Consider the following 23,032-nt stretch of genomic DNA (forward strand, 5'->3'; position numbering starts at 1 on the left):
AAAAAAAAAAAAAAAATGTGTCTGACCCCAGAAATAACACGGGTTGTCTGTACTTGACAAAGGAATGCCAACTGCAACCCCACACAGAATCTATGCAGAGGGCTCTGAAGACTCACCTGAGGACAGCATACCAGGAGGTCAAAGTGCACAGGGACATCCGTACGCGTTCTGTACGGACCAGCTGCCCGTCAAAACGACACCAGCTGGAGCTCACAGCCCTGCTTCTCCCCAAGCCAACCTAACTGAAGGCAGATCCATGCTGGTTTCTGGGGTGGGCGGGAAAACACACGTGGCTCCCTCGCTAAAGAGCACCTTAACCTAGATGAAGCTGAGTCACTCAAGATTCAAGTACTCGGATGCTACTACGCAGGCGAGTGAAAATGGGGGCGTTCTCTGGATGCTTTACAGAATGAAAAAGAACAAGGTTTATGAGAATAGAAGCCGAGGCAGCGGATGACGGGGTGAGCACTGTGGGGCCACAGAAAGGATATCTTGCAGGACTGTCCTTAAGGGCGTTTAGGAATCCTGTTTGCTGTGAACCTGTGGGGATGAAATCAAAATTTAGTATTCAGGCACTCACCCCTGGATATAAACAGCCTTCATGCTGAAAGCTCTGTCATCTACATAAAAATAATAGATGCCTAAAGATCAATTCAATAATTACATTTTGGAAGTGCTACGACACTCAGTTTACTGATGGAGACTGAGATTTCACTCAAGACTTTGACTAAGAAAATGGCAGACTCATAATTAGGCGCAACATCTGCAGACATTTTTTCAATAAAAGCAGATGGATGTCTGCATACTTTCCCATAAATTACAGTCCTGATTACTCCTTTGTTTTCCTTATTTTAATAAGAAAACAGAAACCGTATGCTATTTTTGTCTCTTCTGTTTTCTCAAAATTTGTTAACTTCTGACCCTGGAAGTTCTTAAACTAGGCTACACATAAAGACTTCTTTCTCTGTGCCCAGAGTAAGTGAAGTCAAAGCTGAAGTTTACTACTGCTTTCATTTGGGTTTAAGACATTTTAATAGGAGCTGTCTGTTCCAGAAAGCATTTCTTTGGGGGCTTGAGTAAAGAAGCATCTGATCTCAACCGGCTAAGGCGCCAGCCACGTACACCTAAGGTGGCGGGTTCGAATCCCCAGCCCGGGCCGCCAAACAACAATGATGGCTGCAACCAAAAAATAGCCGGGCGTTGTGGCGGGCGCCTGTGGTCCCAGCTACTTGGGAGGCGGAGGCAGGAGACTCGCTTGAGCCCAGGAGTTGGAGGTTGCTATGAGCTGTAATGCCACGGCACTCTACCCAGGGGGACAGCTTGAGGCTCTGTCTCAAAAAAAAAAAAAAAAGAAGCATCTGACAAAAAGCGTAGGCATCACACTTGTAAAAATATAAAGCCTAGACAGAGGAGGTCTCCAAGTTCCCCCTGTGGGGTACCAATGCTGGGTTCCTCTGTGCTTCAAGGGACATAATCCAGCCCGCATGTGGCAATGGAATGAGTACAGAGGACTGTTTTGACAGCTGATGCTTTGGCATCCCCGTGGTGTCCCTTAGTGCTGGCTTGGCTGCACCATGGCAGTTACGTGCAGGGTGTGACTGGCTTCCGTGTCCCCATGTGTCCCACCATGGGAAGGTGAAGAGTGGGTTGGCTCCCTATTCTTCCTGTGCCTACTGCCCTGGGGCTGTGAGGTGGGACAGGACGCAATGGGCGGGAAGTGGTGTGGAGAGGAAACACAGGGAGAGCTAATGAAGACAGCCGGGGGCTTAGGGCTCCCTCTGCCGCCTCTGCCCACCAGCGGGACACAGCAAGGACACACACTGCAGTTCACAGCGAGCACGGCCCTGAGGCAAGAGGAGGGGCCAAAAGGAATTATTCTTTCTCCTCTGAACCCCAGTTGTGTGGCTTGCCTGGCTCCCCCTCTTCTGTAAGGAAATCTAGACTTCACCCTCCCAGGAATCTTGGGGACCACAGAGTGCTCCCTGCAACCCCTCCCTGAGTTCATGACCTGGCAGAGAGGCCCTAGGTGACAGCTCTCTGCCTTTGGCTCACGCTAGTCTTGGTGGGAAAATGGCAGCCACAGAAACCCGGAAACCCTGTGGCCTTCCCCATCAAGATCAAGTCAGGTGGGGGTTCATGGAATTGTGGGGCGCAAGGAGTGCACAACAGGGGGAAAGAAAAGCTTCATTCACTTTTGCCAAAAATGCTCGGATAGGCTTGGCGCCTGTGGCTCAAGTGGCTAAGGTGCCAGCCACATATACCTAAGGTGGCAGGTTAGAATCCAGCCCGGCTCGCCAAACAACAATGACAGCTGCAACCAAAAAATAGCCAGGCATTTGTGATGGGCGCCTGTGGTCCCAGCTACTTGGGAGGCAGAGGTAAGAGACTCGCTTGAGCCCAGGAGTTGGAGGTTGCTATGAACTGTGATGCCACGGCACTCTACCCAGGGGAATAGCTTGAGGCTCTGTCTCAAAAAAAAAAAAAATGCTTGGATAACTGGCAGTCAGGTAAATTCTTAATCCTTTTTTTGGTAGAAGCTTGGATTAACAACATGTAAACTGCAGTAAACTCCAGTGTGCTGGGGCCAGGGTGAGTGAAACTTTAGCAAAGGTGAGTCTTGTGGATTGTACCCTAACTCTAGTGGCAGGTGGCAGACTTCACCGTGTGGGTGAGGTGTTAGTATGAGTGTGAGTGTGTGAGTGTGAGCGTGTGTGTGACTCTGTGAGTGGGGAGCACACACGTGTGTCCCCTGGGTCTGTGGACCCCACTGAGCAGTGAAAACTGGCCCCTGCTGTCCACATGCAGGGGCCAGGCTATCAGTGGACATTCGTCAGTGGGATGTTGGTATGGAAATGTTTTGAAGTTGTAAGGGTGAACTTATTTTTCCTCTAGTTGTGTCCATAATTAACTCTTTGACAATAACACAAAGCTAGGTGATCTCTCTGCTTCTTCCATTTATTAATGCAGAGATAGGACCCTGCCCACATTTTTGTCCTCCTGGGACTCTGAAAATGAAGGGGAGGTTGTCCCCATAGAGCCACCACCTGCATCACCCCCAGCTAGGGTAGAGAAAGGCCCTAATGGGTCACTGTCATCTTCTTGTAAGCCCACCTAGTTATGGCTCTCAAACATATTCAGGGTGGCTATAAAGTTCGTGTGCAATTTTAAATTTTAAGTTGCACACGAACTTTATGGCCACCCTGAATTATAAATTTGTGCCACACTGGGATGAAAGATTACAGTCAGAAAGAATGGGAACTGGGATTTATTATAAAATACCTATGAACATTTGGGACAGTTCATTTACTTTCAAATTTGATTAGTATTCAAAAGGGACTCATGTGAAACATACCACCCACTTCTCCCAGCCTTTCTGTGAGCCCCACGGAAAGAGAAGGGGAGGAGAATGTGGGCCCAGGGCCTGAGCACAGCGCTGCACTCTCAGCACTGTCGCGTGGGAAGAGAGAGGCTGGTGCTCAGCTACTGCCGGGAACTCTCCAGCAAGAGGCCACGCACTTGCTAATGGGCGGTTATACTCAGGAACGTGGACGAGAGGCAAAGCTGGCCTTTAATGCACTAATGGCACCGTAAGGGAAGTTTAAAGGCTTAAATTTATAGTTCAAAGCAAATTAACCTCCTTCTCTTCACTCCTCATTGTAGGGAAGTGAATGATCAGGAGACAAAAGAAATTCAGAGGGTGACCTTGGGAACGGAGAGTGAAAAAAATGCCATTTGCTTAGGCAAATATATATTAAAATCATTTACATCCCAATCTAGTTTTAAGTAAAGTTGCTTCCTATATGTCAGGGACCATTTACACATGTTCTAGCAGATAATTGAACATCTTGTCATATGTAAGTTTTTCATATACAGGCAGTCCCCAAGTTACGAACCAGATAGCTTCTGTAGGTTTATTTTTAAGTTGAATTTATGTAAATTGGAAAAGCTGCATTTACCTATTACCTGTAATAGCCTCTGTTTGTAAGTGCGAATTGTAGATGTTTGTAACTCAGGAACTTACTGTAATAGCCTCTGTTTATAAGTCTGGATCTTTGTAACTCAGGGTCTGCCTGTACATAGATTTGTGTGCAATGAATCCCAGTCTCTGTCCCCAGACATTTGTTTTGGGGGGGAGGTGTCTGCTCCCATGTACAGAGGTATCATGTTAAGACAAAAACTCTATTGTTCTATGGCATCGCTGTGGCCTGCTGTCCTTGTGTAAAACGCGGGGATGCACCTTCCAAGGGACCCCTTATCAAGAGAGAAAGTGAAGTCACTGAGGTTGGAGGAGGGATGAGTAACAAGAGAAAAGTCCCACAGGGCAAAAATGTGACCCAAGAGTGTTGCAAGGGACAGGGATAGGTGGGGAAAGACGGAGGCAGGGAGGGAGTGGAGCAGATGACAGGGGCTGGCTGGAAGTGAGGAGGGGACAGGGAGAAAGAACGGGGAAGAGAGAGCCCGAAATGACCAAAATATTAAATCAAAATTAAATCAGAAAACCGAAGTCAGGCAAATGGTTACATACGGAATCTGGTTGCGCCAGCATACTTACGAAGAATGACGTGGGTGATAACGAATGCAAATATAAAGACTGTCAGAAAAGACAGAGATAAAATAAACATATAAAAAAATCTGTAGTTTCTTTTCCCCACACAGTTGCCTACCCAGGGACAGTGGTGATCAAACCGTTCTGAAATGAGAGGCAGAAAAAAAAAGTGGAAATCAGTTAATCAAATGTCTTTTTACGTGGGACCCCTCCCACCCCAAACTCTGAAAATATAACAAAACGGTATCATACTACGTATTTTGCAAATTAACCGCTCAGAGAAGTGCTTAACATCAAGACATTCCGAGAACACAATTATTCTTTCTACAAAACTTAGCTGTTTTAAAAAGACAAAGTGTATCCATTATTCTCAAATAGCAACTTAAAGAAATTTAGTTTAAGAGATCCCCCTCTTTTGTAAAAGAAACCTCCTGGCATTCACTGAACAACTTTCCCTTAAAATGGCACTGACACTGCCTGGCGGTGAGTGCTGGACGGGGCTGGGCTGGATGTGGTATTGGTGATTAGTCTTGTACAGTAAGTGGCCATAGAGAGAGGGCACAGGATCTGGGACAGGACAGAGGACAATCCTTTGTTCTCCCATCCCTCCCAGTTACAACTGTGTAACAGAAATTAATCACATGTACAAATACATATTATTCTATTTTACAGATGAGCCAACTGAGGTTTAGAGAGATGGGAGACAGCTTGCATGGGGCTGTACAGCTCTGAGGCAGTGGAACTAGAACTTGGGCCAGGTCATTCCACCTCCCACTGCACACGCTCCTCACGCACTTTCTAAAGTGACAGAGCCCTGGGTCTCAGCAACGCCATACTGCCGCATCACGGTACCCCAAGGGCAAACCCAAGGACTTTGCATGAAGTCTGTAATACATTCGTTATTTGCTCATCCCCTCTCAAGTAATGGCAAAGTGCTTCTCTTTCCCACTCAGCTGATCTTTGACTCAGAGTGGTCTTATAACCCCCCACTCACACCGGACTGTCCACATGCCCCTGGGAAGGACAATACTGGGCATATGACTTAGCTTTGTGCTCAGGCTCTTTGCCAAGCTTAACTTCTACCCAGTTTTCATATTCATCTACCTATATGTGCTTTAGGAACACACAGCGAGGGCTATGAGGGGGTGTGAGTATATAAACAGAAGATTACAGAGTCAGGCGAGGCTGTCAGATTCACGACTTTCCGGTCATGCATCATTGTAAGTCGCTCATCTCATGTTCTTACGTACAAGCTTATTTGTTGGAAAGGGCACAGGGACACCTGCACAGTGGTGGCAGAGGAATCGAATTGCAAGAGAATCACTGTGGTCTGCAAGTGGTATTACCAAGAAGCAACGAGTCTGAGCAGAGGACCTGGGAGACACCTCAGAGCTCACTGGCCTGGTGACAACCTGATGGCCTGTCACAAGCTGACACTAACGTGTGCGGCCAGCCACACAGGGCTGGGGAGAGGGATGAGCAGGTGCAGCACAGAGCACTTTTTAGGGCCATGGAAATACTCTGCGTGGCACTATAATGATAGACGTGTGTCAGGAGGGATTTGCCCATGGCCATAGAAGGTACCATGTCACCCATGGACTTTGGATGACTCTAAGTGTCCAGGCAGGCTCATCATTTGTACCAAACGCACCCCCTCTGGTGTGGGCGCTGACAGGGGAGTGAGGGGATGAATGGGAACTCTGTACCATCCTCTCAATTTTGCTATGAACCTAAAATGGCTCTAATAAATTCTTTAAATATTAAAAACAAACCTCATTTCCCCAATGCATTGATCTGCACAGTCTGTGCAATCAGGGGTCTACATGAAAAAGCACAAAGAGAGAAAAAACCTGAATCGGTTTTATTTTCCTGAGACTTCGAGGCTATCATTTTGAGAAACTGCTTTTCTTCTTCTATAGAAAAGAGACCGAGAGTGGGCAGGAAGGGTGAAAGCACGGGAGAGGCCGATGTCTTGGATTCTGACTGTTAAGCTGATCGCTAGACCCCGTGTGTGTGTGTGTGTGTGTGTGTGTGTGTGTGTGTGTGTTGGGTTGATCCTCATAAGTGAAGTGAAAATGGGCCTCTCAGCAGAGAAGGAGATGGGCTTGGAAGGAGGCGTTCCCCATGCGGGGCACAGAGGTCCTGCAGCCCCCTGCAGGCGGCTTCCACAGGGCAGGTGGCTTAGAAAGGCTAGTAACAGCTCAACCGCAATGCTGCGCCTTCCTGATGGAAGCAGAGGGACTGCAGAAGGAAAGGCCCAGGCGCCGTGGGGAGACCACTGCTCCCCAAGCTGGGGAGACTTCTCAGGGGTGCTGGGGATTCATGGCTCTTCAGCAGCCCCAAGCTGAAAGCAGAGTCTAGCTGGGGACTTGTCTTACCAAATATTTTTCTTGGGTGACAAAATTCCCAGTAAAAATGTAGGTTCACCGAGGGACTTGCACTGGATGTTTTTCACGTCCTCTGTTTAGTTTGGTGGATTTCTGGTGCTGAGTCTAAGGGCTCAGTGAGCATCTCCATGGCATCAGCACGTGCCAGGGTCTCCTGGTCTCAGTGCCTAAGCCTGATGACCGGCTGTGCCCAGCCTACGGCTCCTCTCTCCTCCGTGGACCCTCTCTCTCCCCCACACTGCCAGTCTCTTCTCATTCTAAGACTCAAATGCCAACTCTATGTGGATGACCCCAAAATGCTGCCTCCTGCCTCCAGCAACAGACCACTGCTGTGTGGCCTGACTGGCCCTCAGCCTCCATTCACCTTGAGAGGACTTCCCGTCCTCCCACCCAAAAGGTGCCTCCAGGCTTCCCCTCTGGCTGGTTGCTCCAGCCAGAACCCTAGGTATCACTCTGGCTCCTGCTCCTTTTCACCCCCACATACAATCCATGAGCAGATAGGTCCCATCAACTCTAGCCCAGCTTCCTCTAAAATCAGCTGCCATGGCCCAGAGATGCCCCCACAATTCTAGTTCAAGTGCTGGGGATCTGATCCCCAATGTGATGGTGTTGAGAGGTGGCCTTTACAAGGTGATTAGGTCATGAGGACTTTGCCCTTGTGAATGGACTAACGCCACTACTGTGGGAGGGTTCCTGACACAGGGTGACTCATGCCCCACCTCTCACACATGGCCCTCTCTCTCGCCTTTCTGCCTTCTTCTGTGTATGGCACAGCAAGAAGTCCCCCACCAATGTGGCCCCTTAACTTGGACTTTCCACCTGCAGTACTGTAAGAAATAAATTCCTTCTCTTTGTAAATTACCCAGTCTCAAGTATTCTCTTAGAGCAGCACAAAATGGACTAAGACAGCAGCATGTTTGTCTTTTGCTTATTTTTGTCTGCCAGCCCCACTCCAAGCATGATAAATGTTTCTTAGTTGACCGAATCCATTCTCATACCACCAAAAGAACATTTCTGCGAGCACACTGCTCAAGGTCACACCGGTGATGCCCAGCACAGCTGGGATGGGGGGCCCAGCACTCTCAGAACCCCAGCTCTTGACTCTTAAATGCCACACTGCCTTTCCTGAGTGATGCCCCTGCACCTAGCAGGTGCTTGAAATACTCAGAAGAAACAGGAACAACCACGAAAGACTCCACGGTTTCAAAGAGTTCCTTATCTTATTTGGTGAGGAAACTTTCCGACTCCAAAATATTCCTCAGATCCAAGGGATGAACGCCTAATAGACCTAAATTAGCTTCTAAATCAGTCATCTCTGTCACCATCACTGGTGGCATACAACATTCTTCCTTTACAGGTTACGGACGAGAACAGGCCACAGACACACAGTGGAGGCCTCAGGTGGTGGCGAGTCTGGTCTTGGGTGAGAGGAGCAGCAGGCAACTCCAGAGATTTTGGGGCGGGGGGTGTTCCATTAGGGAAGCTCATGGTATTGGGCTTCCAGGGAAGAAGAGTGGGCAAGACCTGGGCACCAGCTGAGCTGGGGACAGCACAAGTGCTACCGCTGACACATGATATAGCTCCTGGGACTTACGTGGACACACCTAAGAAGTCTTAGACAGCCTTGAGACAGTATCATTTGTATATTTTCTGTGTGGCCAAGTTGGATGGGTATTGTGTGTCCTTGGGAGGGCAGGGGTGGGGTGCATGTGATGGGAGTTCCCCACAAACAACTTTGCATCACCCAATCCCTGTCCCCTTTTCGGCTTTAACAACCTGCTGGTAACAAAGGCCAAACGAAGCTCAGAGCCAAGGTTACATGGGGCAGAGTCTGCCAGGCAGCTGTCCTGACTTGGCTGAAGAGAACTTTTTCCATCATATTTTGTGCAACAGCCTCTTCCTTTTATGCTGATGGTGTCCGTGTATACTACAGTATTTCTGGGGAATTCCTTTCAGAGAAAGGGAAGCTTTTTCTTAAATCAAGGCCGTTCAATGGAGCGCTGTGTGTGTGTGTGTGTCTGTGTGTGTGCGCGTGCGTGCAGCATGTGTTGGCTGGAAAACCCGTTTTTCTGCACTGTGAGAGACTGAGCTAACCAGCTGGGGCACCCACATCACCCATCTGGCAGCACCACGCTGCCCTGTGAGGATATGTGGATGGTCTTCCTTTCTTGCCATGTGACCCAGGGGAAAGGCATCATTTCCAGTCCTATAAGCCCCGGCATCTAAGTGCCTGACACAAAGCAGATAATAAATATGTAGTAAGTAAAGGAAGAAATGTCTTTAATCACCTTTAGTAAGCTTATGGATGATCACTGCTCCTGGATACTGAGAGAAGGTGCTGGAGAACAATTTCAGAACATAAGATTTCAGGCATGCCATAATTTCAGCATGACCACAGGGAAAGCTGGGGTCTGGGATGTCTGAATACATTCAAAGAAGGCAAGAGATTGAGTAGAGGCTGAAAAAACTGATGGCTGTCATATCAGTTGTGGGCATCAGCTCACAGTGGGAGGCAGAGGTGGTTTTCTTTTAAGCTCCAGAGGGGGCCAGTGAGAACCCCAGAGTATGTGAAACATAAGTCACCTGTCATCAGGTGCTCAGTGGGGAAAGAAGGGAGCATTCCAGTGGCGGGTGGGGACACAGTTTAGCTATGGTCCTATTTTGCTAACCGAAAACTTGAAATAATAAGGAAATATTTATTGTTAATGATTGAAGAAAGCTGCCAGTTGCTGAGTACCTATCTGTTGGAAGTGTCATTTTATCTAGACTGGTGGCAGCCCTAGGAGGTGGGTGCTGTTATCTATCAGCCTTTTACCAAAGAGAAAACCTGTGGGCAGGGTGAGGAAACTCGGCCCACCCTGACTGGGTCCCCCACACCTCTCCTCTGATCACAGGGATACTTAGCTTCCCTGAGAGATTGAATACGAAAAAAGAGGACTTAAAGAGAAGGAGAAATGAAGAATTATTAAAATGCAACAGAGACAGAAAAACCCACAGAAATATTATGAGGGAAAAAAGTATTTGCAAGTCCTGTGTTTAAAGGCTGCTGTAAAAAGTAATGAAGTGCTTTTAAAAATTGTTAAAAATGTGAAAACTCCTGTAAGTCGAAGTCTAACACAGGCCTCAAGAGTGGGATCTAAGTTAGATAAAAATCCTGTGCTAAGGCTGGGGTGGCCGAGCCAGAATTCTGCATTTCCCCCCATGCAGCCATCACAGGTTCTGGACAGCTTGAGAATTTTGAGAAAAAATAGATGGAAATACACGAATGAAGTTTAAAACTCCTAATTTCACTGTTAATTATATTTAAATTAAGTCAATTGTTTTTAGAGGCTTGAGGTGGGAAAATTACTTTTCTTTAAACCCAGGGCTTTGTTACCTCCAAGAATTTAAAAAAGTTTTGCTCTACGAGTTTTTTCTTTGTTTAGAAGGATGGATGTTGACAGACAGTGGTACATGTTGCATCTGGCCTTTATGGGCAGATCATAAAATCATAAAATGATGCAATAGGAACATTTAAATATTTAACTAGCTGAAGGATCAGAGAACTAAGTCCTTAGCCACTGAGGAATTCATACTGCCCTCCTCACATTGTCCTAATGTTTTTGTAGGACTTCTGTTATAACAGCTTTGCTGCTGTGTCTGGTGACTGGAGAGATTTCTGAGCAGCTCCTTGCTCGGCTTCAGCTGTTCTCATCCGTCTTTAGAGCTGACCTTGCCATGTGCCTGGCACTATGCTAAGTGCTTTCATGAGCTGTGCCATTTAATTCTCAGGAAACCTAATGAACTCAATGCTAGTGTTCCCGTTTCACAGGTAAGAAAACCGCAGATGGAGGAGTCGGCATTGCAAGCCAGGTGTTCATCTGACCCCACCTGTGCTGCCTCCAGTGTCAGTTCTCTGCTGGTCACTGTTCTGGGGCGAGTGGGGTGAGCTGAGGACCTGGGGCTTCCTTCCTGGTGCAGCACACTGGGCTCCACTCTGGGAAGGGATGGGAGGTGCCAGGCCCAGCATGTCAGCAGGTGGGACGCCCCATGCTAGGGTTGGTGTTTACATGTCTGTGTCCCTCTCCTGGTCCTGGGTTCCATCCTCTGCAGTCTCCATCTGGAGCTACCCACTCTTACACAAGTCACGGGTGGGCTCATCCTCAAGAAAGTGGACATCCAAAGAAGCCAAAACTTCTCATGGAGAAGTGGATTGGGTAAAGCTGCTGGGCAAACCTGACTACTGAGACTGTGGAACTTGGCGGTGGTGGTGGGTGCTATGATTTAAGTGTGTGAAATTCAATTTCTATTGTAACAGCACTAGGAAGGTGAGAAACCCCACAATAGTAATCAGGTGGCGGCATCTCTGGGAGGCGATTAGGGTTAGCTGAGGTCATGAGCCTGGGGCTTTAGTGGCTTTAAAAGAGGAGACCTGGCTCAGCGCCTGTGGCTCAAGCGGCTAAGGCGCCAGCCACATACACCTAAGGTGGCGGGTTTGAATCCCCAGCCCGGGCCCGCCAAGCAACAATGATGGCTGCAACCAAAAAATGGCCAGGCGTTGTGGTGGGCGCCTGTAGTCCCAGCTACTTGGGAGGCCGAGGCAGGAGACTTGCTTGAGCCCAGGAGTTGGGGGTTGCTGTGAGCTGTGAGGCCATGGCACTCTACCCAGGGGGATAGCTTGAGGCTCTGTCTCAAAAAAAAAAAAAAAAAAAAAAAAAGGAGACCTGAACTGGCACATTCAGCCCCTTGCAGTGATGTTCTATACAGCCTTGGGACTCCATGGGGTTCCCTTCCCAGAAAGAGGCCCCTCTCCAGATGTGCCCCCTTGACCTTGAACTTAAAGTTCCCAGAACTATAGGAAATGAATTCCCTTTCTTTATACATTATCTAGTCTCAGGTATTCCATTATAGCAACAGAAAATGGACCCAAATGCAGGTTACCTGGGGCAAAGTGATGGATCAGGGAAGGTTTCTTCCCCTAACTTTCTTCTCAGCAATCTTTCTGAAAATGGGTTCTTCTATCTGCTTAGTTTTATGGGAAAAAAAATCAAGAAATCATATTAACTAATTCTGTGGCCTTAAAGCATTATTATAGTACTTCTGCAAAGGGATTCAATTTCTCCACATGTAAAAAGTTGAATTAGATGAGGTCTAAGATGACTTCAGCTGGAAAATTAAATGCAAAGGACTCTCTTTTATTAGCACCCACACGTATTCTAATATTGTGCCTTTGCCAATATCTTATAAATTAAGATTCTGCAGCTTTTAGCTCCATTTGTTAAAAAAGATTAAAACATCACAATATAAAAACCAATTAGTAAATGTAGAATTGTTGTGACCTTTATGCTACAATTTAACATAACCTCAGACAGTGATGTGGCCAAGTCAAAAGTGTCCCCTGCCCCCCCCCCCCATTCTCGTGCTCTCATTGGCTCCTGCCCTGGCTTTGCCAACAGCTGGCACATTGCTGAGTGTCTTTGGGCTTGAAGTTATAAAGCAGGACTAACCGATCATGAAGCTCCCTTCTACTGCCCAAATCACCCCAAATGGGTGATATTATACATTTCTATTTCCTCAAGTTTTTTAGGTGTGTTTAACTTTTGTTTTCAACTCCGGTTTCCAGTGTTGGGGGTATTTTGTGCTTTGAGGAGCAGGGATGAGCAGGAGTCATTCTGAACCAAGGTACACTGTGGGTACACCTTGATCTGCTGACTAGAGACAAAGATGGTTCTGAGGCCATTGAGAAAAGAAATAAAAGGCCTTGCTAAAAAAAGTGAGGGAGAGGTAGGGAGAGACAATTCTGTTGTTCATGTGAACCATTTCTGAAAGGAGATATAAGAAAAGTGAATAGAAATGAGATTATTTTATAAAGTGAGTTGTCCAGTTTGGATCCAAAAGGAAATTCCAAAATGCCTGATTGTGGGTTGGGAGGGGTCATTACCTGAAATTGTGAAGTAGGCAGCACTCTCGTCTTTGATAAGGGTCAGATCCCCAGGCGAGGGCTATGAGCTTCCTGGAATTTAGGAGCCAGATCGGGGCTCTGCCTCATTAGGGTAAAATCAGTAACAATAAATTCAAATTTATACATTCTCGAGAATACAGTCTCTGCACGTTGGTGCCTCTGGTTGTTCTCTAGCTGTCCCTTGTGAGGCTCCAAGCAGAGGTTCACCAGGAGCAGGTGCTCAAGGCCTCAGTGAGTGGACTTTCCCACGCCACCCCCCAACCCCACCAAAGCCCCTCAGAGTTGGCCTCTCACTGTCTTTGGGTTTGCAGGGCCAGAAATTATGTCTGGGAAGTCTTCATTCTGCACAGAATACAACAGGCTGTCTCACTAATTCAGCATACAAACTTGTGTTATCCTCCAACACCCTCAGAAACTTCTCGATGCCTCTCTAGACATGCTGGACCTTGAACCCGGTAGCCACTGCCAGCAGAATGGCGTCAGTGCTTGTTAGCGTTCTTTCCATCGCTCCCTCTCCATCCCTGTGAGCCGCTGGAGCAGATCCCCGGGGCAGGCGAGGAGGGCAGCTCCGAGGTGACGGGACTCGCCCACATGTAGAACCAGAACTCCCCTGTCTACCCACTGCTGTCCCCACTTCCTCCACATGCTTGAGTCTCACGTTCCTTCCTGCCCAGTTACTAAGATTTTTCAAAGCCAGTTTATCCTCCAAAATAAAGGTTTCAGAACTGAGTCACCTCTTCAGTGTATTATACACCCGTGAAAGTGAGCAATTCTAAAGCTCTTCAAAACTTTTGAACTTGATGACATGTACGCACAATTGGACAGTCTGGCTGTCCTGTTTGGCTTTCCTGAAGTAAACACGTTTCTGTGACCTCATCGCAAGGACTCCACAGCCTCCCGGCACAGAGAGCCATGTCTGCGAGCAGGGCCCCAGGCCTGCTGGACTGAAGCTAGTTCCCTGAAAAGCAAATTGGGACAAATCCCAGTTTAAAAAAATTCAGAAGGACTTAGGCCTCCACCAAACTTCCAAGACCCTTTATCTCTTTAAGTTGAAACTGGAGCCCCAGCTTCGTTACCAGTCGTATTAAACTACAAACCAGGTCGAGGGAAGAAACCCAAGCATGTTCTCTGCTGTATAATCTTCCAGGTGCTTTTTCATGTCGTGTCTCACCTAGTGATCAAAATATACACATACAAATGCCTGTTCTGTGACAAGATCACAGAGGCGGATGTTAGACGGGGAGCAGGACAGGCAGAGGCTCCCCTGTGGCCCCCTGTGTCTGCTCTGACAGGTCCGGCGGGGTGGTGTCTGTTTACAAGGCTGCTCCTCACATTGATGACGCCTGCATGGTCCTCAGCTTCCCAGTTCTACAGGGTGGCAGTGGCCAGAAGGCCCCCCGGGGCATTCCTGCTCTGATGTCCATGGTCTGAGGCCTATCTAACACTGGCTGGGGTCTTCAAGGCTCAGTTCCTGCCCTGGCTGCCCCAATTTGCAATATGGAACAGAAGCAAAGCCATACTCAGGTGGGCAGAAGGGGCGCTGGACGCTGAGATGTTACCTGCAGGGTTTTCTGAGATGCTCGGGGACCTGTGACCCCCTGAAGTAGCTGCTCTTTCAGCCTCATGTGTGGCAGGGATATTAGGGTGTATATCTGAGAGTTCGCAATCCCTCTGTCCCTCCAGTTCAGGGTTGGGTGATCTTCTGCAAACACCCAGGTGTGGATGGTGCATGGGACTGGAGAGTCCTGGCAGTGGGTCCTGTGAGGGTGCCTGTGAATACCTCGTTGGGCCTAATGCTTCCCTGACCGATTCTCCTTGGGTGAGTCTGCACCAGCTTCCCCACTGCCCGCCTGGCCCTCCCTTTCAGCAGGTCCAGCCCTGCCCGCTCTTATCTTCTTGTGGGAACCTCTGTAACCACTTCCCGATCTCCCCTTTTTAGGGTGGCCCCTCACTATTGCCAGAGGGACCTTCCAGTACAAATGAGACCCTGTCCAACAGCTCTCTGGCTCTTGTCGCTGCGTCCCCCACTCCCTGGCCATACCCGGATCGTGTGCACAGAGCCCAGGGTTGAAGCTGGGTTTCCAGACTGAGCTCTGGGTGCTGGGAGGCCCGGCTCCCACCTCTCACCTTTTCTTCCCCTTGAACTACAGCATTTAGACCTGTATCTGTTTCATGTACTGAGTCTTTTCATTTTCCAACATGAGCTGTTGCTTACAACAACACAATGTTTACAGTTAGTCTGTAAATGTTTACTGTGGTTATTCTAAGCAATCCCAAGTTAAACTCCTAGTGAGTGGTGCTGTGCAGTCGCGAGATGCCAGCCTGGGGGTGCACGGCTGGCAGGATGGGGGACTCTGAGTTGGAGGACCTGGGTCCTGGCCTCTTCCCTGTTTAGGGATGTGACCTGGGAAGGTTTCTGGGCCTCAGCAAGTTGGATGTGCTCTAAAAAGTTCTTTCCAACTCAAATACTATGATTCTATGGTTAAATAAAACTTGTCAAGAATCAGAGTCAGTTGTGTCTACCCTACACAAATCGAGGAAGTGCTGGTGGGCTCAGCAGCAGAAACTCTGTTAAATAAAGAAGTAATAAGAAGCGGAGCTCTTACAAAGCCAAGGCAGGCCCAGAGCTGAGTGGGAGCGCTAGACGCAAACTTACAAACTACAAATTGCTACATAAATATACTCCTGCCAGCAGCCTGTGTCTGTGCAGACTTCTTAGACTCTAAACAGAGTATTGTTTTTGTTTCTTGTTTATACAGAGCGTGCAGCACTCTCCCCAGTCACTGTAGTCAGCTGGTCTGTAATCACTTGTCCAAACAAAGGTCCTCAGAAGGACAGGCACAGCGGCCTCTCTAATGACCAGGACTGGTGATGTAACTTAGGGGGCCCACTGCAGAAATAAAATATGGGGCATCTTTTAAAAAAGTTATTAAGAAGTTCAAGCTGGTGAAAGAGTAGCACAGTGACCCTGGCCCCTGTGTGCGGGTGCAGGCTGCACACCCACGATGCTGGCCCTGATAACTGCCCTAGTTTTTTGGCCTGGGAATGTGATTTTCTCATTTGTGGCAGATTATCATCCAGGGAATTCACTGCATTTTCTGAAAGGATGTAAATCTTTTTCTTTTAAATTTGTTTTTAAGAATTTCCTTCTTTTTTTTTTTTTTTACATTGTGATTAATAGGCCATGTTACTTGCATTTGTAAGGTAAAGTCTATGTCGTAGCCATGTCCCTGACACAGGGAGTGTGCCTACACCCACACACTGTTCCCACTGGGAAGGAACTCGCTGACCTCCTCTCCCTCTCTGCTTCTTACATTCAATCAAGCTTTTCTCGCAGGTGAGCACCTAGTTGTTAATCTACAAATTTCAAATTAGTATTGGGTACATGTGATGCCTGTCCTTTCATTCTTATGATACTTTACTCAAGAGACAGTTCTGCAAATCTGTCCATCTTTTTAATGGCTGAATAGTATTCCACAGCATACATATACCGCAGTTTACAATCCATTCATATGTTGAAGGGCACTTGGGTGGTTTCCACATCTTTGTGGTTGTGAACTGGGCTGCTGTAAACATTTGAATGCACATGTCCTTATGGTAAAATGACAGTTTTCTCTGGATAGATACCTAGTATTAGGATTGCAGGATCAAAGGGCAAGTCCACTTTTAGTTCTTTGAGGACTCTCCATACTTCTTTCCATAAAGGCTGTACTAGTTGGCAGTCCTACCAACAGTGCACAAGTGTTCCCTTCTCTCTGCACCCACACCAGCACCTGTTGTTTTAGGATCTTGTGATGTGGGCCAGGGAAGCTGAGAATCAAATCAAATCAAATCACAATAGCACCAAATAAAATGAAATACCTTGGAATTTACTTAACAAAAGATGTGAAGGGTCTTTACAGACAGAACTACAAAACACTGGGAGAAGAAATAGTAGAGGATGTTAAAAGGTGGACGATATGGTGGGAAGAATCAACATTGTTAAAATGTCTATATTACCCAAAGTAATCTATAGATTCAAGGCAATGCCCAACAAAATACCAATGTCATACCTTGAAGATCTTGAAAAATAGTCCTACATTTTGTGTGGAACTGAAAAAAATTCCAAATAGTCAACATAATTCTGGATTATAAGTCTACAGTGATTGAAACAGCATAGTATTGGCATAAAAACAGAGACACAGATCTATGGAACAGAACAGAGAACCCAGACATGAAACCAGTCCTATATCACCATCTGATATTTGATAAAGCAAAAAAAGCATATGTTGGGGAAAAGAATCCCTACTTAACAAACGGTGTTGGCAGAACTGGTTAGACACATGTGGAAGGCTGAAACTGGACCTGCACCCCTGGCCTCTTACAATAATTAGCTCACAATGCACAAAAAGTTTAAACTAAGTCACAAAACTATATAAAACTGGGAAGAAAGTATGGGAAAGACTTAATGACATCAGTCTTGGGAAAGAATTTATGAAGAAGACCCAAAGGCAATTGCAGCAACAACAAAAATAAATAATTAGGACCTGATCAAGTTAAAAGGTTACTGCACAGCTAAGGACACAATCAACAAGGTAAAGAGACAACCTGCAGGATGGGAGCAGATACTTGCATGCTATGAATCTGACAAAGGGCTAATAACCAGAATCTATAAAGGACTCAGGCAAATCAACAAAAAAGAGCAAACAACCGCATTAAAATCTGAGCAAGAAACATCAACAGAATCTTTTCATATGAGGACAAAAGGCCAACAAAGTCATTTAAAAATGCTCCTTGTCTCTAATTATCTGAGAAATGCAAATCAAAACCACTTTGAGGTATCACCTAATCCCAGTGAGAAGGGCCCACATCACGAGATGCTGCTTTTACAGAGATCTGGAGTAAACAGCAGAACAGGCTCCAGCTGCATCTCTAGGGCAGTCACATTTTGCAATATTCCTGCCTCCAAAAAAGGCGGGGAGCCAGCCTTGGACTCTGACACCTGGCCCAGCTTCAGTTGTTATCTACCTGCCTCTGAGAAGAAAGGAAGGCGTGATAGAGCAGTTTCACAGCACCCTCTTAATTTGGCTACAATCACTACGGTTTCCTTTGTCCCCCTTGACATCCCCTCACCACTTGGCCCCAGTGCTGGCATTTCTCCTCTCTGTCTTTGAGGTACAACACGGTCTCCCTGCTCTCTTTTCTCTCTCTTTCCCCACTCTCTCACTCCCTTTCTCCTTCTAAGAAGAGAAAATAAATGTTATACTTCTATATCCTAATCTTTGCCCGGAGAAATCTTTTTCTCAAACCCATGTGCACTAGCTCACACCCTAACATCTTGGAGTCTGAAATTTTAAATTTGTACTTCTTGGAGGTTTGATGGGAATGTGATTTTGGATGGGAATGGGGCTATGAGTTTTATTTAGTGTAGATTGGGTGAAGGAAACTATTTCTTTTTTCACAGCTAAGAACACTAACCTAGTCATAGAGCCAAAAAAGCAATCCCCGCCCCCCCCATAAGACAGAAAGCTAAAATGGAGATAAAGGTACAGCAAGTGGAACGTCAGCTTCTCCTTTTCCTTCCTCCCCTCCTTCCTCCCCTCCTTCCTCCCCTCCTTCCTCCCCTCCTTCAGTAAACGTTATTAATCCCTGCACGCAAGTCACGGGCTGGCTGCTGGGAAGGCACAGTGATGGGGCAGAGGCCTTCCCCAGTGAGTCCCCCAGTACAAACATCATGACATCTCTGGTCAGTGCTGTTGGGGAAGAGTACAGAGGACCCTAGGGGGGCTGTACAATTTGGGGGCTGCCTTGAGGAGCCCACACTTGAGCCCCTTGCTGTCAGGAGAGCAGAAGTTAATAGACAGAGGGGAAGCCGGGCTGGAGCCCGGGCCCCACGCAGGATCACTGTGGAGGACCATGATGTGAGCCCAGCCACGCCCCACACGGGACCAGTGGAGGACTGTGGTGTGAGCCCGGGTGGAGGACTGTGGTGTGAGCCTGGGTGGAGGACCGTGGTGTGAGCCCGGGTGGAGGACTGTGGTGTGAGCCCGGGTGGAGGACTGTGGTGTGAGCCCAGCTCAGCCATGGGCAGATCTCCCAGGTCTTGTGGACCAGGTGCAGGGTTTTGTCTTCCTTACTAGTAGCAACCAGATTCTGTTTGGAAATGGTCACTGTGGTGCTGGCCTAGAGGTTGGGTTACATAGGGAGGGTGGGGGTCCTCTAAGACATCCTGGCACAGTTGAAGTAAGAGATGACAGCAGCTTGCAGCTGGCCGTGGCAGTGCATAGAGAGAGAATGGATGTAGTTGGGACCTACCTAGCAAGTACCAGGGGCAGAACCTGGTGACAGGTCAGGGAAGCAAGGTGGGCCAGAGGACAGAGTCAAATTGGACCATCAGGTGTCTGCCTCGTGTCACCCAGAAGGGTGTGCATTCAGCACAGTGGGCGCTCTGGGGAAAGCTGGTCTGGGGGCTTTATCTCTCCAAGTGGAGGAGTTCAGTGGGCGTTTGCATGGGCCATGGGCAAATCTGGAGCTGGGGGGAGAGGTCTGAGCTGAGAGGTAAACTTGAGAGGACACAGACTTCCAGAAGAAAAAGGAGTAAGACAGAGGCGCATTCTCTCCCCAGGGATGCAAAGCCAAGAAGCACACAAATAAGAAGGGACAGATCCAATCACACGAGATGCGCTTGCAGGGACAGCGCGACAAGACAAACAGAGGCAGACTTTCATGAAGAAACTGCTGGGGGGGTCGCGTTCTGGGTATGAAAGGACTTTTAAAGCTGAGTTGTGGTTTGAGGATTCCGCGCAGAAACAAGGCAAGCACTTGGCCACAGGTCACCCTCATCCGTCGCCTTAGGTCCACCTGCAGGCACAACCTCACCTTTGTGTTGTGAGCAGCCCCTGCAGTGCACGCCACACTGCCGGTGGACTGGACAATCTGGCATGGGGTGCCCGTGGGCTCTGGGGCCCCAGAAACTCTGATGCTGAGACTTTCTTGTCCCTGTTTTGGGATCCTTTCTCCAAAAATTCCTATTAGACATGTAGTCGCATTTTTTCATCAGAAAAAGAGTGGTTCAAATAAATACACAGAATAAAAAAAGACATCTAACATTTAAACATTTACTTTCAATACGTTATTTTAAATTATTAAAGTCCTCCAACAAAGCACTTTTTAAAAGTGCACATCTATGTGACTCCTGGGCTTATTAACACATGAAAGTGTCTGACTATGGCCCAGCAAGTCCTACTGGGCTGCCCAGGAGGGGGTCTGCTCCCTATGGAAGTTGCACAGCTCCTACTTCACGTATAAACTGGCACTCTGATCACTGGCTCCATGGGCTGTTGTGAGCCCCCCGGGTGACTGACAGGGCCCTGCTGTGTGGCCTACTGAGGCAGAAGGCGGCTCCTTAGAACGTCCCTGGGGCTGTGCAGTTTGGCTGCTCCCAGTCCAGGTCTGGCTTCCTGACTCAGCTCTTGCTCAGGTCTGCCCAGCTCCACCTGTGCATCCCAGTATCGAAGGGGGTGGGGCCGCTGCTCGGGCCCCTGTGATGTCAGCAGAGGACTTGCTGGGAAAGTCTGCAGCCCCCTCTATGATGACCCTGATGATTCGCTCACTCTACAAAGTTACAGGCAAAACTTCCAAAATGCATGTTCTCTACGCAAAATGCGTAGTTCCCATTGTCCTCAAGGAACTGCTGACACTGAGCTGGGCCTAGGACAGCAGGTGCTGGTCTGGCCTGGAGCCTCCTCTGGGATCCCACTGTGTGTTCCCCGGGACATCTGGAGGCTCTTCCTGCCACCCACGGTGCCTCCTGCATTTGCCAAGTGCAGCCGGGGCCCTGCCTCTTCCTCGGGGCCATCTCCCTGATCAGTGCCTGTTCACTTCCTCTGTTCTTGGTTCTGTGGCCCCAGGAGAGGGAAAAAGACACTAGCTGCTTAGAGCAGAATGGAAAACGAACTCCTCCGCCATTCACCACAACTTTGTAAACTGTAAAGAGCTGGGCAAAAGAGAGGGGCGATCGTGTTGGTGACGGGGAAACCTTCTGGGTTAAGGAAGTATTCTGGAGGCTGCAGGGCTCTCTTCAGGTCTGGCCAGTACCCTCTGCCAATCTTAGGGTAACCCCCATCGTCCACAGGAGCCCCCTGCCCACTGTGGGCTGCCCTCACACTGCCCAAGGCCTTAGTCTCAGTACCGTGTTGTCACACCCATGTCACTGCCTCTCTTTCCCTCAGGGTTTGCACAGCTTGGCATGGGCCATGCTTAGCGCTGGCTCTTCCAGGCTGACCACATCGTTTCTGGGTCCTCATGGTATTTTAGTGCGTGCTGGCTGTGAGCACAGCCCGAGGCTGCCCCCTGCCCACAGTGCTGCAGTGAATCTGTGCACATGCACTAGTGACTCACTGTCCTGCAGCAAAGCATCAGTGTGATCAAAGATGGAAAAACTGCCCTCACTGGTGAAGAACAAACTCATAAATCAGTTAGTAGTGAGCAACGGTTCTTCAGGCACAAACCAACTGGTAGAAAACCAGTCACTTTTACCATATGATAAACGGCCATGACTATAAAACACTGTTGTGAGTTTAACTCATCAGAGCCAAGAACACGCTCTGTGATACCGTCTTCTTTCTGCCAGCTGTTGCCGGGAAGGCACACCATACAAACCACCATGAAACCCAAGTGGAGCCTGGGTTATTGCTCCACAAGCAGCAAGTTGTTACTGTTGCTTCGAATTAAGATATCGTAAGTGTTCTCTTTCCTGAGAGGGTTTTAATTTCTTCACACTGCGGATTTTTTTTTTCCCAATATTTCTTAGCGACATGCAAAGGGCTTGAGACAGGAACAATGGGAGGGAACGGAGGCCCAACAATGTTAAACAGCCATTAATGTGGGTTCTGTTGACCCCAAACAGAGAGAGCTGGAGGGGCTGTGGCACAGACCTCAGAGGTCATCCCCCTGCCCCCCGCCGGCCCTGTGCCCTAATGAAAGGGTTAGACAGGTGCTCCCAGACAACCCTCAAGAGCACCTCTGACCACTGGGCTCAGCAGGTCACACCCGAGTGTGGCCCAGGGCCGCCTCCCCAGCCTTGGGAACCCCCCATCCCTGTGCTGCCCACCTGTGTTTGGGTCATGACAGAAAAAGAGGAAGAAAGGGAGGATGGAAGAAGGAGACCAGGGTAGCTTCTTTCCTTTTCTAAAAAAAGTGCTTTAAAAATGGGCTTCTTGAAAGAAATGTCATTATTACATGTTACTTGAAAAAAAAAAACGAGTACAAACTCTCGGGTGGGGTGGAGAGATGATGTTACCTGTCGTCTTAAGGGGCCTGTTTCCCAGCAGCTTAAAAGTCTGGACAGGCTTAACCCGGAGGTCTTCACTTCATGTGCCAGGAGCCCCGTCAGCACTCTGGCGAAACCCAGGGACTCCCTTCTAGAATGATTTTAAATACATAAAACACAGAAGAAAGCCATAATAAAGACGCGGTGGTGCTCACTTCAGCAGCACGTGCGCTAAACTTGGAGGGACACAGAGGAGATTGGTGTGGCCCCTGGCAAGGACCACACGAAAATTCGTAGAGTGTTACATATTTCAGGAAAACACAAAAGAAATATTGTTTTCAAAATAAGTTTGACACGATGCAGTAGAACACAAGCTCAGCGATGGAGATGCTAACGAGATCTACGGTTTACCAGCTGCCTAAACGTCAAAGTAGTAACAAGTGTAAGTGTTGTTCCCAGACACCAGGGCAGTAACTGGGAAGTCCTGAGAAGACACCTCTAGCTTCCCGTGGGGACAAACGCCGCTAGTGTGCTCTGCGGCCTATACTCATGACTAAACGCATCCTTCATTTCACTTAGACGTGCGTGGAAATAAAGATCTAAGTGTTTCCCCTCTGAGTTCATACATACCCTGAATTCCACTCATGGCAACTGTGTCGGGCTGTGCCCTGAGTAGGGGGAGAGGAGCTGCACCCCTGCTTCAGGGCCACAGTCCTCACAGCCATAGTCCACTGGGGCCACAGTCCTCACACCCATAGTCCACCGGGGCCACAGTCCTCACAGCCACAGTCCACCGGGGCCACAGTCCTCACAGCCACAGTCCACCGGGGCCACAGTCCTCACACCCATAGTCCACCAGGGCCACAGTCTTCAACCACAGTCCTCAAAGCTCTAGTCTACTGGGGCCA

The 23,032-nt window shown here is 48.2% G+C and overlaps 1 protein-coding gene and 1 non-coding gene across 2 annotated transcripts in view; one reads left to right on the plus strand and one right to left on the minus strand.

Annotated features, from left to right (window-relative positions):
* ZDHHC14 (zinc finger DHHC-type containing 14) overlaps nucleotides 1-23,032 on the minus strand; it is a 248,187-nt gene that overhangs the window by 35,602 nt on the left and 189,553 nt on the right. Inside the window, exons 4-5 of the mRNA XM_012806724.2 lie at nucleotides 4,553-4,690; nucleotides 492-540 (exon numbers count right to left, since the gene is read on the minus strand). Of these exons, the coding sequence (XP_012662178.1) occupies nucleotides 492-540; nucleotides 4,553-4,690 (187 nt within the window). The remainder of the gene's footprint in view (nucleotides 1-491; nucleotides 541-4,552; nucleotides 4,691-23,032) is intronic.
* On the plus strand, nucleotides 22,332-22,437 carry LOC111726201. The gene has a single exon (XR_002774040.1). It is a non-coding gene; the product is annotated as a U6 spliceosomal RNA (small nuclear RNA).

Source organism: Otolemur garnettii, unplaced genomic scaffold (assembly GCF_000181295.1).
Source record: "Otolemur garnettii isolate 467f Iridium unplaced genomic scaffold, OtoGar3 scaffold00056, whole genome shotgun sequence".
Lineage (NCBI taxonomy): Eukaryota > Metazoa > Chordata > Mammalia > Primates > Galagidae > Otolemur > Otolemur garnettii.